The 16,758-nt window shown below is 36.1% G+C and overlaps 1 protein-coding gene and 2 long non-coding RNA genes across 3 annotated transcripts in view; 2 read left to right on the forward strand and 1 right to left on the reverse strand.

Moving 5' to 3' along the window:
• The window catches only part of LOC143037891 (uncharacterized), a 166,111-nt gene extending 158,782 nt beyond the window's left edge, over positions 1–7,329 (forward strand). The window contains exons 35-39 of the mRNA XM_076206526.1: positions 487–729; positions 1,756–1,923; positions 3,347–3,460; positions 4,076–4,232; positions 4,420–7,329. Coding sequence (XP_076062641.1) covers positions 487–729; positions 1,756–1,923; positions 3,347–3,460; positions 4,076–4,232; positions 4,420–4,559 — 822 coding nt within the window. The 3' untranslated portion in view covers positions 4,560–7,329. The remainder of the gene's footprint in view (positions 1–486; positions 730–1,755; positions 1,924–3,346; positions 3,461–4,075; positions 4,233–4,419) is intronic.
• A 57-nt stretch (positions 7,330–7,386) lies between these two features.
• Positions 7,387–8,167, forward strand: LOC143037894 (uncharacterized). Its single transcript, XR_012967530.1, has 2 exons — positions 7,387–7,885; positions 7,923–8,167. It is a non-coding gene; the product is annotated as an uncharacterized LOC143037894 (long non-coding RNA).
• The window catches only part of LOC143037895 (uncharacterized), a 10,970-nt gene continuing 1,876 nt past the window's right edge, over positions 7,665–16,758 (reverse strand). The window contains exons 1-2 of the long non-coding RNA XR_012967531.1: positions 8,297–16,758; positions 7,665–8,161 (exon numbers count right to left, since the gene is read on the reverse strand). The exon at positions 8,297–16,758 is cut by the window's right edge and continues 1,876 nt beyond it. This is a non-coding gene — a long non-coding RNA (uncharacterized LOC143037895). The remainder of the gene's footprint in view (positions 8,162–8,296) is intronic.

Consider the following 16,758-nt stretch of genomic DNA (forward strand, 5'->3'; position numbering starts at 1 on the left):
AAAATGTTGGATACTACAGACTGCACTGGAAAGAGTTGTTATTAACCTGAAGAGTTGGTGGACTATGAAAGGGAAAATTAGATATTGGGACAAAAAAAAATTATGTATTGTAAGAATCTATGAAGAGGTAATACAATAAAAAAAATTGGTACATTGAGATAGGAAGTTGAGACTAAATAAATGAAGATTTGCTATAAGGAGAGAAAAAGAGTTGTTGTATTGATAAAAATTATTTCCTTGGGTTTCATTGACTGGCAGTGATCCTTGGGCCCTCACATAGACCTTTTTGGGAAAAGACATTGGACCGTTGTCTGTTTTGCGATGTGATTTAGATGATGGAATGTTGGAATAAGAAAATAAATTTGTCAAAAGAGAATTCTTACAGAATAGACAATGCCTTTCTTTATTATGACTTTTGAAACTAACAAGATAATATATATACTTTTTTTAATCCAAAAATGCTGAATTCAATTTCTGTTTTCTTAGGACCTACAAGAAGAGCATGATGCCATTCTCTTGTGCCTAGGAGCGACATGGCCTCGTGACATCCCCATTCCTGGTCGTCAGCTTGATGGAATTCACTTTGCAATGAGCTTCTTAGAGACATGGCAGAAGAAGCAAATGGGTAACAACATTGATCATCTTACCATCAGTGCCAAAGATAAACATGTCATTGTCCTAGGTGGAGGTGACACTGGTTGTGATTGCATTGCCACTTCCCTGCGACAGGTAGGCTGCTGAAAACTAAATATTCAATTTTTTTTACAAGTATGTACCATATTTTTGGCCATGTATGATGCACAAGCATATAAGATATACTTCAGTTTTGTCTGGCCAATTTGGTAGAAATAGAAAAATGCAGCCAATTCCATTATCCCTAGTGTCATCAGTGATTAGATAAATCACCTACCAGGAATATATAATCACTTTTTCAATAATTTTATTGGTGAAATCTTTCCTATCTTTCCATTTTCTTTTGCAAACCACTTGTCAGTATATATTTTCATTGGTGATAATTGTTCCCTCAAGCTTTGCACACTTGAAGCCCACTGCCCCACAAAAATCAATAGTGATCCTTAGGCCCTCCCATAGATCTCTCCAGGAAGAAACATTGGTCTGCTTAGAGTTTCTATACCACCAGCAGGTACAAATAAAATGAGGGGAAATATAGTTAAAGCTGATAGAGAGATTTCAGGCTTAGTCCAGAGAGTGCCAGCCCCTCAGGGTAGCATCTTTAAATTAACATTAGGGTGTTGATGGGATTTGAAGACAAATAGTGACAATATTACTCCCCACAATTTCTGTCTCATAAGAATGCCAAAGGTAGGCTTCCATCATTAGCCCTATTCAGTAAATCATCGATATAACAGATCTCGATATACCAGATATTGGATATAATGGACAAAAAACCTGACCGGACAAACCCTTGCTATAACAGATTTTAATTTATTATAGTGAAGGATCCTTGGTTATAATGGATCTTCAGATATAATGCCAGACCCCTGTCCCCATATCGTCCATTACATCAAGGGTTTACTGTAATTTCTAATCCTTCTAATTTCTAATACCGGACAAACTTTGGGATATAACGGATCTCTCCGGTATTTCCATTGGATATAACGGATCCTCGGTTATAACAGATCTTCAGATATATCGACAGACCCGTCCCCATATCATCCATTATAAGTGGTTGTATTGAAGTTTTACTGTATTGTGATTAATTCCACTTCATGTTCAATGTCTTCTCTTTTCAAGGGTGCAAAGAGCATTACAACCTTTGAGATCCTGCCACAACCACCTCCATCCCGAGGACAAGACAACCCTTGGCCTACATACCCACGAGTCTTCAAAGTTGACTATGGACATGAAGAAGTTCGGGTGAAGTTTGGAAAGGACCCACGTCAGTATAATACTATGACAAAGGTTAGTATGAAACTGAATATATGAAGAAATAAATTGTAACTGAGTGTTTCATATTACTGAATAATTTAATAAAAAAAATAATAATTTAGATTTATTTGATATTTACTGTCTGTATTTACCTAATTGCAATATGTACCTGATTGTAGTATATAGGATAAAAGAAATGTTCAGTCTTACTCTGCAGTTATCGTGTTTAGTTTAAAATTGATGCTGGTTCCAACTTGGGCTGTATCACCTTATTTTCCATTTTGTGTGGATTTACCTAGTTGTAGTAATAGAGTTGGAGCAAGAATGCTCTTGGGGTCCTTTCTGTTTTTCTCCATATGTCAAACCTTGCCTTTTATTGTATTGGTTTGGTTTATATCTTCATTTAACTTATTCCACATTTAAAGTTTTCACCAAATATTGCTATTCTTTCCTTTTCTTCTACTATAATTTTTTTCTGACCTCTCTCTATATACATACATCGTGTCACAGCATAGATGCATGCACATGCTACCAAGGTGTGTCTGCATGCATCATAAGGCAACTTGTAAAAGATGGTCCCTCTTAAAAACTCAAGCTTTCACTCTTCTTTCTCTCCCTAACATTACTTTTTTTTTCATCCCCCCTTCTCTCTCTCTCTCTCCTCTCTCTCCTTTGTGGAGGAGGTCAAGGTGATATGGCAGTTCAAACCCTGCTGCCAGCAAGTTGGACCAAGGGCATGGTTCATTAAATACCATGCTTCAAAGTCCTCTGTAAGGGGCACTGTCCTAGCCTCCTGACAGGGGAATTTGTGGCATTAAACCAAATTGCTCACACATTTTCACGTTTGACATACTTTACTAACCCTATCTCACATTTTTTTGTATGGTCTGCCCCATGCTCTCACACCTGACACCACAGATTCACAAATCAGTCGTGGATATATGCTCTTGTCAATTCTAATAGCATAACCGAACCACCATAGGCTGAGTTACTTTCTTTTTCTTTTAATTCCATCTGTACCCTTGACATTCCACAAATTTTATCATTCCATGTTAGCATGAAAGGATGTAAAGTTTATATGATATACTAGGAGAGTGGAATATGAATGATAAAATTGAAATAAACAACTAGTGAAGACGGGTCACCATGAGCATAGCTCCCTTCTCGTGTAATACAACTAGGTAAATACACCATACAGAAGTGTGACCACAAAAAAAAAAAAAAAAGATAATAAAAAAAAATAATAATAGTTAGAATTAAATAGAGAATTAAATGTGGAGGGAAGATAGAGCCTTTTATCCAATAATCACAATATGAAGGGACAGGCATTAAGGAAAGTGTGAATAATGGTTGGGGATATGAAAATGTTTTAAGTGTGTAAGCATATTTTACCTAAAATTCAAATGTTTTGGAAGGAGATAAAATGCTGATAATTAATCTATTTTCTTTGTGTTAGGAATTCCTTGATGATGGAAATGGAAAATTATGTGGTGTTAAGACAGTGGAGGTGCAATGGACCAAAGATGAAAGTGGAAGATGGAAGATGGAAGAAGTTGAAGGCTCAGAAAAGGTAATTATTATTATTCTATTTTCAACAAGATTGTGTTTATTTTGCTGGAAGGGACTGTATGTGGGAGTAAAAGCCCATACAGATATCTTCAACCATTCCTGGTTGGTTACACAATATTATCCTAACAATCTGGAAAAGAGTATACATGGTCTCCATCCAGAAACCATGCAAACTGCCAGAGATCCCAGCATCATACAGACTTTTCTCTCCTTTCTACTATAACTAAACTGATGGAAGACCACAGGTCTTTTGCAAAAGAGAACAAGGACAATGACTGATTGATGAAAAGATTGATATTAGAAAGAATCAAAGCACAGTTAGCTACCTCACCAAATCAATGAATATTGAAAAGAAAACTTAAGATATTAAGTATTGTTATGCTAGGACAGTATTGGACTTTATTTTTTGGTCATGGACACACAATTTTATGGAGAGGAGTGGTGAATTCTTTATTCAAATTTTCAGTCAGTGAAGACTCCATTCAGTCTAGGATCTGCCCCTATAGATGTTTAGAATTTAATTCCATTACCTGAAAAACTATGAATTAATACTATGTATTGAAGGATTAGTAGAGGTAATGTAGCATTAATATACTATACCATTGGTTTTGTTCAGGTATTTGATGCAGACCTTGTGCTGCTTGCTATGGGTTTCTTAGGCCCAGAGAGATATATTATAAATGAACTGGAACTTGAACAAGATCCTCGCTCAAATATTCACACACCAATGGGTAAATACTCAACATCAGTGGACAAGGTATTTGCTGCAGGAGGTAAGTTAATCTTCTTTATTTTAGAAGTGCAATTGAAAATATCATGTAGATATTTAGTAATGTTGATCGTTAATCACTGGCACCATCCTTAATGAAAATTTGAAAACTGTATATATAACAAAAGAAGTGAAAATTACCAAGATCAAAAGTACAGTGTACTTATATTTTCCTCTGTTCCATTACATAGATTGTCGTCGAGGGCAGTCTTTGGTGGTATGGGCCATTTCAGAAGGAAGGCAGGCTGCTAGGGAAGTGGATGCTTTCCTCATGGGTAGTTCCTCACTTCCTGTTGAGGGTGGTCTTGTTCAAATTACACAGAAGGGCTAATGTTTCAGCTCTGGATATTTCCCCATGGGCTTTGGGGGATGCCATTCCGTAGTCAGCAGCTGAATGCAATTGGGTCGCTCCCTTTGGTGTCCAGTCTGCTTGGCATATCATGTAAGAGCTCAAACAGTGTTAGGAAACCACTGTCTTACCATTTATGTGCACATTGTGTTTTGTGGTGGACAGGCTTCTCTTGTAAAAATATTCAAAACTACAGTTTACTCTACATTTACATAAAATGTTAATTTTTCTTGCAGTATGTAAAATTGCTACCACAGTTGTCTGTTACTGTGCAAAATTTCAGCTGTTACAGTGTTATCAGTGAAAAGGAAATTTGGCACTACTTGCAATATTTCTTACTGAGCAGTGCATCTTTCCTTAATAATGAGTCTTAACAATGCAGTGATCACCATTAGGCAACACCAGGGGCCATGGAGTTTCATATTGATTTGCTCAGATTATTAAAGTGCATAGTACATGTTCATAAGTACTAATTAAACCACAGCTATTGCTTCCATATATCCTAAATTATGATAAAACTATTCAGTAATAGAATAATACTTGTATAGCCGACTATATTTGAGATGGCCATGATTAAGGTAGTAAAGTAGCATGCAACATACTTAGGAATGTAGACAATTTGATATGATATTAAAATGTATATTACAAAAGTTAACAGACATAATGTGGTGCTTTTGGCAAGGTGATTCTGATGGAAGGGGCTGTAAAGAGGCAGCAAGTATGCTGTGTTACATGCTGCACAGGACATGAACGTAGCATCAGATAGCCTGGTTAGTTCCACTTGCTTTTGTAGCCAAGCTCTAGTCCAGCTCAAGGATTCTCACTTTTGATTAGTTGTTTATATCTAGGCCCCAACCCTGAGGTCATTCCTACTAGACAGATTAACCCTGAAAATGTTTGAAAGACATATGTTATAGGGATTCACATACATGTGGGGGTCTTTCCAGTAATCATTCAAATGAAATTAGGAATGAAATGCTTCAGGAGGTATCGAATTGCTGTGACAAATTTATTCGACATTTTTAATTTTAGAGTTAACCCAAAGAAAGCATTATTTTTCAGTTAACAAATAAAAAGAATAGATACATCAATTCTACTTTGGGTTGTAAATAACTAATTTTACAGTTAAAATATAAAACAAAGTAAAACTACAGTCAATAGAATTTTTTCAGTTTACAGTGATATGTACCTACAATTTATGTAAGATAAAATGTTAGATATATGAAATGTACTTATTGATATTGATATTTTTAAGCAATATATGATACAATTCTACTTTTAATATATATTTTTGTTTTATACAGATATCGTATAATAAGATAAATATCAACTTGTGTGATAAAACTCAATTTCATAGATTATTCTCTAAATTCTCTACTTGAAATTCATCATAATGAGGAAAAGTTGGATGTAATTATGAAAGTTGGTGCCATAGAATTTAAGAAGATATATTTTAAAATTCAGGTTTCAAATTTTGATGACTGGAACCCTAACAGGTGTAGGAGATACATGGCATTTCATAGTCCATTTTATGCCAAGTAGGGGGTGTTTGCCTTATAATCTATATGACTATATTGTCTTTATTTACTAATGAAATAAACATGTTTATAGAATACATTGTATGTCAAAGTCTTGCAAATATGAATGACTTCTTACCTGTCATTTACTGTTTTAAATGCACCATGTGTATGTGGTTGTATGTATGAGTGTGATTCATCAAACTTGGATCATGTGTTGGACTCATGATTGATAGCTATTACCCTCACAGGTGAGAGCTCAGAGCTCATATATGGCCCAATCTATGGTTAATGCCCTTACACACACCCTGAACTCATTGCCCATCAGAGTTGGAGTGCTCATGGGTCAGTGATGCTGAAATTTTCAGCCTTGGATGAGACTCAAACTATGATCATTGAATTAATAGTTGAGCAAGGTGTGTTGACATAACTGTAATATACAGGAAAGGAGAAATGCTCATGGGGTGTTGTCTCTAACTCACCAATTATCATACCTAATGTGTGTGTGTGTATGTGCATATATGTCTATCTGTGTGTTGGCATGTGTTATGCAATTCATTCATCATGGTCTTGGATCATGTGTAGGACTCTTGATCAACAGTAATTATACCCCACCCCCTTGAGCTCAGAGCTCAAATATGGCCCAATCTGTGAGTAATACTGTGACCTTACACACACACACACACACACACACCCATCTTTGTATCGCGCAACATCTAGTTTGTTCTTAAATTCATATATGGTGTTCGCACACACTATTGTTTTGTCCAGTTTGTTCCAGATGCCCACCACTCTGTGTGGAAAGTTTTTTTTTTCCAATCTCTTCTATGACTGTCCTTTTTTGAGTTTCTTTTCATGTCCCCTGTTTTCCTTCTATCCAAATTTAATAAGTCTTCTGTGTCAAGGACTTCCATGCCTTTCATGATTCTGTAAATGGCCAACAGATCACTTCTTTTCTTTGTTCCAGGGTTGGTAGTTCCAGTTTAGACAATTTTTGCTTGTATGTCAGTTTTCAATGTGTTGGGGCCATCTTTGTTGTTGCTCTTTGGATTCTTTCTATTTTCCTTGTATTCTTTTTGTACCTGGTGTCCATAGTGTCACTGTGTACTCCAATCTTGGTCTTATCAGTGTGACTATTATTTTCTTTACCATTACCTCATCCAAGTAATTAAAAGCCACCTTTATTGATCTTAGTAAATTGTAAGTTTCTCCAACTATTTTGTTTATCTGCTTGTCTGGGGACATGTCTTTGATGACGATTACACCTAAGTCCTTTTCAGAACCAACTTTATTTCCTTTGCACCAATTTTATATTGTCCTGATATTCTTTTTTTTTTTTTTTTACTTTTTCCAAATTCCATTATACTACATTTCTTAATGTTTTAGTCAACTTCCTACTTCTGACTCCATTCCCAGACCTTGTTCAGGTCTCTCTGTAGTGATTCACAATCTTTTTCCATAGTTACTTTCTTTAGTAGTTTTGTGTCATCTGCAAAGAAGTTCATGTAACATTCTACACCTTCATCCATGTTATTTACATTGTGTGTGTGCATGTGCTTGTGTATGTGTGATATATATGTATGATACAATATCACTAAAAGACAACAGAAATTATCACACTTTAGACAAAGATAAAAAAAAAAAAAAAAAAAATTACATCACAAATGTTTACATACCACTTTCCACATTAGCCTCTTGGGCTAAATACTTGACTCCAACCTCTCGACATACCAGCAGTCCACAAATTGGCAGGAGACATGAATGCACAACTGCATTCAAGTCACTATCCAGGTTTATAACATTACCATAATAGAATAGGTCTGGCCAGAGAAACAAACTGCTGTAGATGCAACCATTACACGGAACACCTCATCCTACACCACCCCACTACAGTCATACCCAGAAGAGAGACAAGAATACAATATTTCTTCTTTGAGTGACTTTTGGGCCAATCCAGTGGTTCTTACCAGTTTCCTAGGAGTCATGAGTTTCCTGCAAGAAAGACATAGGGCACTAAGATTCATCAATTGGACAAACAAAAAATATGTAGTATATATATGGTGGAGCCTCAATTTTCTGAAATTTTATAATAAAAAATGGGTAATTATTCATAGGTTCTTGCATTTTGGTTCCAAGTAAGATTGTCCAAAAGAAATGATGGTAAAAAAAAATGTATGTATTGTCATTCATTAGTGTACCCACCTCTATATAAAACACACCTCATAAGACACACATATTTTACAAGATTCTACGACAAAAAGTAAAAATTATGGGTATTTTGAGGAAAATTTTTCATTTATAACAAATATATTGAAAGTTATTGAAATAAAAAAGGATTTTGTAGGGAAAAACAAATAATTTTGGGCAGTAGCAATTCAGATAACATGTTTTCTGCAATATCAATGGTAATACTGATTGAATGTATTTTGTTAAAACAACAGCAATACTCTCATCTACAATTACTTGGTTTAGTTGCTTTCTTGAGGCCATCATGAAAGTTGAGCTGGAAAGTGTAAAGTACAGACACTGTAAACACAAGAGATTACATAAGAACATAAGAATGAAGGAGACTGCAAGAGACCATAAGGCATACACTAGGCAGCTCCATATCTATTAGGATACTATTGTGGCTACTTGAGTGTGGAACCATGAATTGAGCAGTGCTGTGTGTGCAAACGAGAAGGAATAGTGGCCCACAAAAACCTGTGAATAGACAAATTTGCTTGATGATATTTGCAGCCTTATCCAGATATCAAATCTGCAGGTGTTAAGGAATTACTGTATTTACCCTTGATTATCCAAAAAAAGTAAATTATACACAATTTGGACATTCCATTGATTTTTGTATGTTTGAGGTTCCACTGTATTTAACCAAGAGTCGAAAAAAAAAATCCGAAAAATTTAAAAGCCCACCTAGTTATCAGAGTGGAAAAATTACTAAACCAACCCAGCCTAGCCCAATCCAACCTGATCCAGTCCAACCCAACCCATTCCAACACACCCCAGCACATTGTTGAGGTCCAGATCCTTATCATATAACATATAGTTCAGCTGGTCTTAGGAGGATAAAGTCTGACTCTGCACAAAGAATATGTGAAGTTCCTCTTTCTCTTCATAGTGTAGACCAAGATACCCGTTGCCCACTTAGCAGTCTTGTCAGTTAGACTAGTGTGGGTGTGTATCACTCTAACTAGCAAAAGTTAGAAGGGAGCCAGTCACTGGTAGCCATCCCTTTTAATGTAAAGAAGTGGAATGGGATTTAAGAATTGATATAGATCCTGGGCCAAGTCTAGGCACTAAGTGCCAATCCCTTGGAGCTGAACCACCAAGTGGAGGTGAGGAAAATGGGCTTTGAAAATGGAAGGCAGGGAGACAATTCTTTCAACATTTTCTCACATTAATGGCATTGACTACCCATCATTAGTCCATGTATATCTGTAAATAATTTTCCAGTTTTCTGTATCTATATTCCCCCTTATAAGGGAGGTTGCCACCTCCACCCAATTCCACTCCCACCCATTTGTTTCCCTCTCATCTTGGCTCCTCATGGATGAAGGGTCATCCCTGTCTCCTGCCCACTGTTTGGGTCAGAAGCAATGCAGCAAGACACAGCACATCCACAGCAGGGCTAGCCATGTCATTTATAGGGCCACCCTCCCTCTTTGACTGGAAACCTCAGCCTCACAACACCTGGCAGCAGTCCTCAGGCCCTTCCATACATCTCTGTGGACAGAAGCATTGGCCTGTTGTCTGTGTTGTATTAGTTGGGTACTGTGTCTGCATCACTGATTTATAGTACCGTAATAAGAAGAGGGCAACAGTTGCTTGTCAGCTTTCCTTGTATGAAAAAGTTCAGGATATACAAAGGTAGACAGGAATCTTGGCCTAGTCCAGAGACCAAATGCCAGCCCCTTGAGGCTGCACTTCTAGATGGAAGTGAGTGTTGATAGGTTTTGTAGATTGATGACAGGGCGATGATTTGCTTATGTCTGTCTTGCAGAACCATCATTCACAGCCACTTGTTGGCCTTTGTGTATACACAAAATACATATACACATATGTATGTAATATATATATGTGTCTCTGTCTTTCTATCTGTGGGTGGGTGTAATTATGTACATAAGTATAAAGGAAAGTCACATGCTCATTCAAATCCTCACTAAAGATGTAAAGTTTTCCTTTATTTGTAAGGATAGAATGGTGGGTGCATGTGCAAGAATGTGATTACATTTGATATATTATTTCAGTTTCTATAGACATTTGTGATTTTGTATATATTTCATACTTGTGTTCCAATCCTGTTCACTATTTTATGTATTAAGTTTTGTAAATATTGAAGTGATATGACTGTAGATAAGATTTTTCTTTTATTTAATTTTGACAGTTTTTAGATTTATTGAGCATACAGTATATTCAGTTTTGCATGTGACAAACAGCAAAACTTTATAATAATCAAAGTCACAGGTATCCTCTTATAGGTACTGAAAAAAAGAGTATTTTAAAAGCAAAATCTGTTCTACTCTATGGTGGTATGCTTTTGTTAATGTTTACTTGTCATACAGAAAACTTTTATTTTGAATATGATGTATTTGATGCATGGTAGGTAGGATGTATGTATGCATGCATGGTGGTGCATGTCAGTTGTAGAGTAGTTGTATTTGTTATGTATAAACATGCTTAATTAAAAGAGTAATGTGTTTATTGTCTTCCTTTTTGTATCCTTTTGAAATAAATGGCTTCTTTTTTATCTTCATTTGCTCTTATTTGTTTATTTTAGTATATATGAAAGTTATCAGTGATTAAACATTTAAGAAATAGCAAACAAGGGGACTGATTCTAATTCATAGAGAAGTTGTACCAGAATGCATTTGTAGACACTATAATTAGTATATGTAGTTTATTTCCCTGTTAATGTTGTAGTTTTTATTTAGGTACAGACTTTAAGACATAGAGAAGTGTAAAAGAGCAACCGAGAAAATCTGGAGAAAAAAGTATACATAGAGATGTTACAATATTATTCTTGAAACTGCCTGATTTAAAATAAGTATGTGAAAAACTTGTGTATTAATAGTGAAGATGTAAATGAGGGGATAGGAGAAAGATCTGGACATGCCTTTTCATGGACTCAAAATGGTATATGGTAATGAGTTGACCTGAGTACCTCTTGTCTCACCATTTGACATTGCTGTTGTTCTATGTACAGACAGCATGCAAATTCAGATGTGTTATATTTCATGGGTACCAAATGTCTCGCACATTAGACATAGCTTTAGTGCATCACCTTTGGTATTTGCACAATTTAGTAAGCAAATATTTTGAAGTTTTTTATATCATAATTCATCTTGTGTATTGTAATTAATTTGGTCAAATGAAGTTTTTATAGGGTTAAGTTGGGCATGACATGCTCAAAAACTTTCAATAACAAGATTTGCATAGCTTGTCAAAATTTCAGTAATTCTTGTACCACTGTATTACATGGTGTTATGGAACAAGAGAGGTGCTGTCAAGGTGTTATGAAAAGGTATGGATTAAGTGGAAAACTATTGAGGGTAGTAAAGAGAATGTGAGGTACAGAGACATTCATAAGGATTTGAAAAAAATGACATGATGGAAGATGAAGATGGCATTAAAGGAAGAAATGGAAGTCAGGAGTATACAAGTATTGTACTAGGGAACAGTACAATCAGAATAACTCTTTGGGGTACACTACCTACCAACAACTCATGTTTGTCATAGAATGCTTCCTTCTCTTCAACATCTCTCATCTTGGTCATAATACCTTTTGACATGACACATCAACATTTCCATGGTACAGGAATACCTTCATTTGTACCCATAACCTACCAACTAACCCAGCACCATAAACCTATGATAATTCCCTGCACAGGTGTGATATTGTCCATAAGGACAAAAGTACTGGTGAATTGTAAGCAACAAGGTACAATGCAATCTTGGTTATAGCATGTGACTTACCATGGTCTTCAATCACATGTTGGGCTCTTGATCGACAGCTATTACCCTCCCAAAAGAGAGGTCAGAACTCATATATATGACCAATCTATAGGTAATGCTGTGACCTTACATGCATACACACACACACCCAACTCCCCACTCACAATGTTAGAGTAACAACTCACATTACAGCAATACTGAAATTATTTTAGCCCTGGGCAGGATTTGAACCCGGACCACTGTAGTGGCAGCCACAAATGCTACCATCGCGCCATCGAGTCGTGTATTGCAATGGAGATGTGGTCTGGGGTATGCTTTATCCTCGCATGCATAGACACTCTTAGATCAGCTTTACCATTACCATTGCTAATAGGTGAGCCAAAGTGCTCAGTATAAGGCCATTTACACAATCAAACGGTTTGTCAAGCCCGATTTGTCAAACAAATGTTTTAATTGATGTTTGACCATGGGAATGGGGCATTTGGTTGTCAGACAAGTTTGTCAAATGTGTTTGACAACCAAATACCCCATTCACATGGTCAAACATCACTTCAAACACTTGATTGACAAATTGGGTTTGACAAACCGTTTTACCATGTAAATGGTCCTTTAGGTAATGGCAATACCCTCTAAATGCCTTCTATCAGTTCTGCCAGACCAGTAAAAAGATAACTGGGATTCCACCCAGTCATAGAGTGAGTCTTGATATGACAGAATTCCATTAAGAGAAGTCAAATGGAGTGGTTTCCTACTTGTTACCAGCATTGCTCTAGTGTGTTCTAATGATAACATAATTTCTATAACAGTGGATTTGCCATTGTTCAGGTCTCCAGACACATGGAGGAATGGGAAAAGGAAAGCAAAATGAGAATGAAAAGAAGGGGGGGAGAGTGAATTAATAGAAATGAAGTTGCAAACAAAATATGAAGTCCTTGATGAATGGATGGGAGTGGGTGGGGGATGAGGGGGCGCAGGAAGCGGTTATGTGTAAATGATAATTTGACACAGCCCGGAGGGATTTCTCCCCATCTTCAATGTTTCTGCATGATGGGACAGAGAGGGGTGGTTGTCAATTAAATGAAGCAGCTTACTGTGGATGTGCTGTGTCTTGTTGCACTGTTTCTGACCCAGGGCAATGGGTGAGATGCAGGGGTAACCCATCATCCATGAGGAGTCAAGATGAGGAGCCTATGGTATATGTATGTATGTAATATGAAGTCCTGTAGTAAACTAGATAAGATTGCCTGGCATTAGCAAGACTGAAAAGATGACATCACTGCAAGAATGTTAACTGACGTAGCCTTAACCCCTTTAGCATGAGGTTCTGCTTTTAATTGAGTAAAATTGCCAGGCATTAGCGAGGACAAAATATGTAGATCCCCTCATAGTGAAAGAGCTAAGAATGGTGAAGAAACTAGTACCATTTTCCTCTATCGTTTGGTTTTGGGGGCTGAATAAACTCACTGGTTATGTTGGCTTGGTAAACTCCTGCATGAGGAGATTTGTCATAGATACAAAAAGAAGTACTGTACTGTATTACATATGAATGATTTATTTTGACTTATAGTTTACTAGTGATGCAAATGATAGACTCTGATATAGTTATCTCTTCATATAGGCTTCAGTCTGTACATAGATCTTGCTAGTGTGTTCTTATCAATTGCTTGTGTCACTTGTTTACAGATGTATCGCTAATGCAGATATGATTATATCGTATAATAGTGTAGCAGGTATACTATACATTATTCATATATAGGAGCTTTAGAGAATCTTAATGCTTTTACAAGCACAGCTATAATATGAATACATGTTTCTTGGAGCTCAGTACTCCATAATGTTTGGAGTTCCAACTCCCTGCCCTTCTTGTAACACATCATCACCGCTAACAGTATTACTAGATAAGCACAGCTGGCTTCTGCGTACTCTAATGCACAAGCTAACTGCTAACACATGAAGTTGTAATGTCAAGTGTGATAGGTTTTGTCTAACTTATGATTCTTCCAAATGTGGCAGTCTTCCAAATCTCACTTGTTCTTAAGCTTCAAAACATCTATTTCTCTAAATGCTTCTTGTATGGTGTGGCCTTTATACTCACTTATATAAGGTGATATTCTTTTCAATAGATACATAACTGATATCCGATGTGGGAAATAAATGTTACTCGGTTGTCAACTGTATTGGATAAACAATGAATCTAATGAGTAGGTTTATGGTATAGCGAACATTTTCTTGACATTTGACAAGCTGTTATAGATTGATATCACTATGATTAATGTTAGATTTATGTCACTTCTGTATGAGTACAGTTTGATGGAGGCAGAGGCTGTTGCCAACATATTATAAAGATACAAAATAAGACATCTGTTGATACTAGTGTTTTTACATCATCACATGGTGATGACCAGTAAAGTGCAGCTACTCTTTATTTACCAAACTGTATTTTACCCAATCATAAGGAAAGGAGCTATGTTTGCATTCTTTTCTTTTTCGCCATCTGTCCAACTTAGCTTTAAATATATTTGTGATTTTAGATTGGGTTATGTCTTCTTTTAGGCTATTCCAGGAGTTGACTTGTCTGTACTGAAAACTATTATCGGTATCCTTCACACATATAGTCTCAATTTGTTTATACAAATGTGTTTGAAGAGGAATTTTGAGCTTTTAGAAATGAAAGTGGAAGTAAAGGTATGTAAATTACTAGAAATACTAGATGCAAGGAAAGTTCCATTGCCTGATGTGATCTCAACTGAAAGAAATGTAAGGAACAACTAGGTGAAAATAATCACAGCCTAATTGAGTGTTCATTAGATGAAGGGATAGTTCCACAGGATTGAAACAGGGTTAATGTAGCACTCATTTATAAAGAAGAGGGTAAAGAAACCCTTGGTTCACAAGACTAGCAAGGTAACTAAATTGTACAAGGGGATTGTGAAAGACATGACAACTCCAAATCAGAATATGCAGTGGTGATGTGATCTTTACACAGAATGAGGGATATAAATAAGACTGAGAGAAGACAGAGTAGTAACCAAATTGATACCTATACTAGCAGACAAAGCATACAAGGCAAGACTACACATATTGAATCTGCCAACAATAAAAGAAGATATAGAACATAATCACATTCATGTCAGTAAAAGAAGAGGATAAAACTTGAATAGAAGATCTCTTGGTTCAGGATTAGAGGTCATTGTTAGGTTATGGGAACAAATTAAGAGACTACACACCTAAGGGATACAAAGAAATGGTTTTCCAAACAGATGCACAAACTCCTTGAATAAATAGCTCAACCTAAAACCATAAATTAAATTATAGCTAAATTTAATAGATGGAAAAAAGAGCTGGAACCACAAGATCATAGCTCTTTTACTGTACATGGCAATTAGTTAGTTAAGGTTTATTCAACAACATAAAATACAATTTATACATGCATGTATACAAAATCTTTACAAAATATTGAGCTAGGTAAATATAATTAAGTAATTGTGTTACTGCTTATGTGCCAACAGGAAGAAACGGAAAACTTCAGCCATTTTTTTTAGCTAAATAAAATCACCTTATGATAGCCAGAATAAAGTCTCATTTTCTGCATTTTATGGCATATCTATTCTAATTGCTATTAGGTGTTTTTATTCAGCTGGGGATTCTATTTTCAGCAAGAGGGTTGAAACTTACCTCAGGCATATCTTGATCCTTTTGCTGCATTTAACAATGTGATTGTTCATTCTGTTTGTTGTCATGCAATATTATTCAGCTGAAGGACATCTCTTCCACCAATTCCAAAATTGGTTTATTCAGATATTAGTTTGAGTCTTAAGCCAATTAGTACATATTATTATGGCCTTGTATGCACTCATATGTTTGGTCAGATTCCAGTAACTATTACCACAATCCTGTTAACATTCCTCTGCACTCGCATGAACAATAGTAACATTGACCCCACTGAGGTGTATTTTGAATTTGTTTTGCTTCTCAAGCTTCTTGGACATTGATGCATCAGAATATTCCCCTTATATCATAATTCCCACATTACAGCCTTGTCACTTATATCTTAACTTAAAATTCCAGCCCTTCAGTGTAGTGACTGCTGCATAGCAGAAAAGAATGTCTGATGTTACATGTAAAGATATATCAAAAGACATATTTCCCCATACAAGGGAGTTGGCCTGAAATCTGATGTACAGGAATTCATCTATTTATATGTGTTCTAGTAATGTTTTCACATTAGTGCACCAGGTGATACTAGAAATTTATTATGATTTTCAAATCACTTTAATCCATTCCATGTCAACTGGTTTTCAGTACATGCACTTGCAACCTGCATGCCACGAAGCAGCCACCTGGTACATTAACTCCCACTCCCATGCCTGCCATTTTCTACTATTACCATTATAGTAGTAGAATAAGGATATGTCCATAATGCAGTATGTGTTTATTTGCAAAATTAATTAATTTTTTGGGGATAATTGGTGGTGTTTCATCCCTGTCCCATACCCATGATAGGCATAACTCTAGGAGAATCCACTCCATTTTCAATTTGCGTGATTTTCTAATTGTGTGACAACCAAAAGAATGCACTTGTTGCATAAATAGATGAATACCTGTATGATGTTAGCCAACCTAAAATCCTACTGGAAAGGCATCACCATGGGGAAGGTCAAAAAAGAGTCTTTACCCATTCAGTATGGTGATCTACCTCAGCTGAGTAAAGT

This window comes from Oratosquilla oratoria, chromosome 23 (assembly GCF_046742065.1).
Source record: "Oratosquilla oratoria isolate Oo_2021 chromosome 23, ASM4674206v1, whole genome shotgun sequence".
Lineage (NCBI taxonomy): Eukaryota > Metazoa > Arthropoda > Malacostraca > Stomatopoda > Squillidae > Oratosquilla > Oratosquilla oratoria.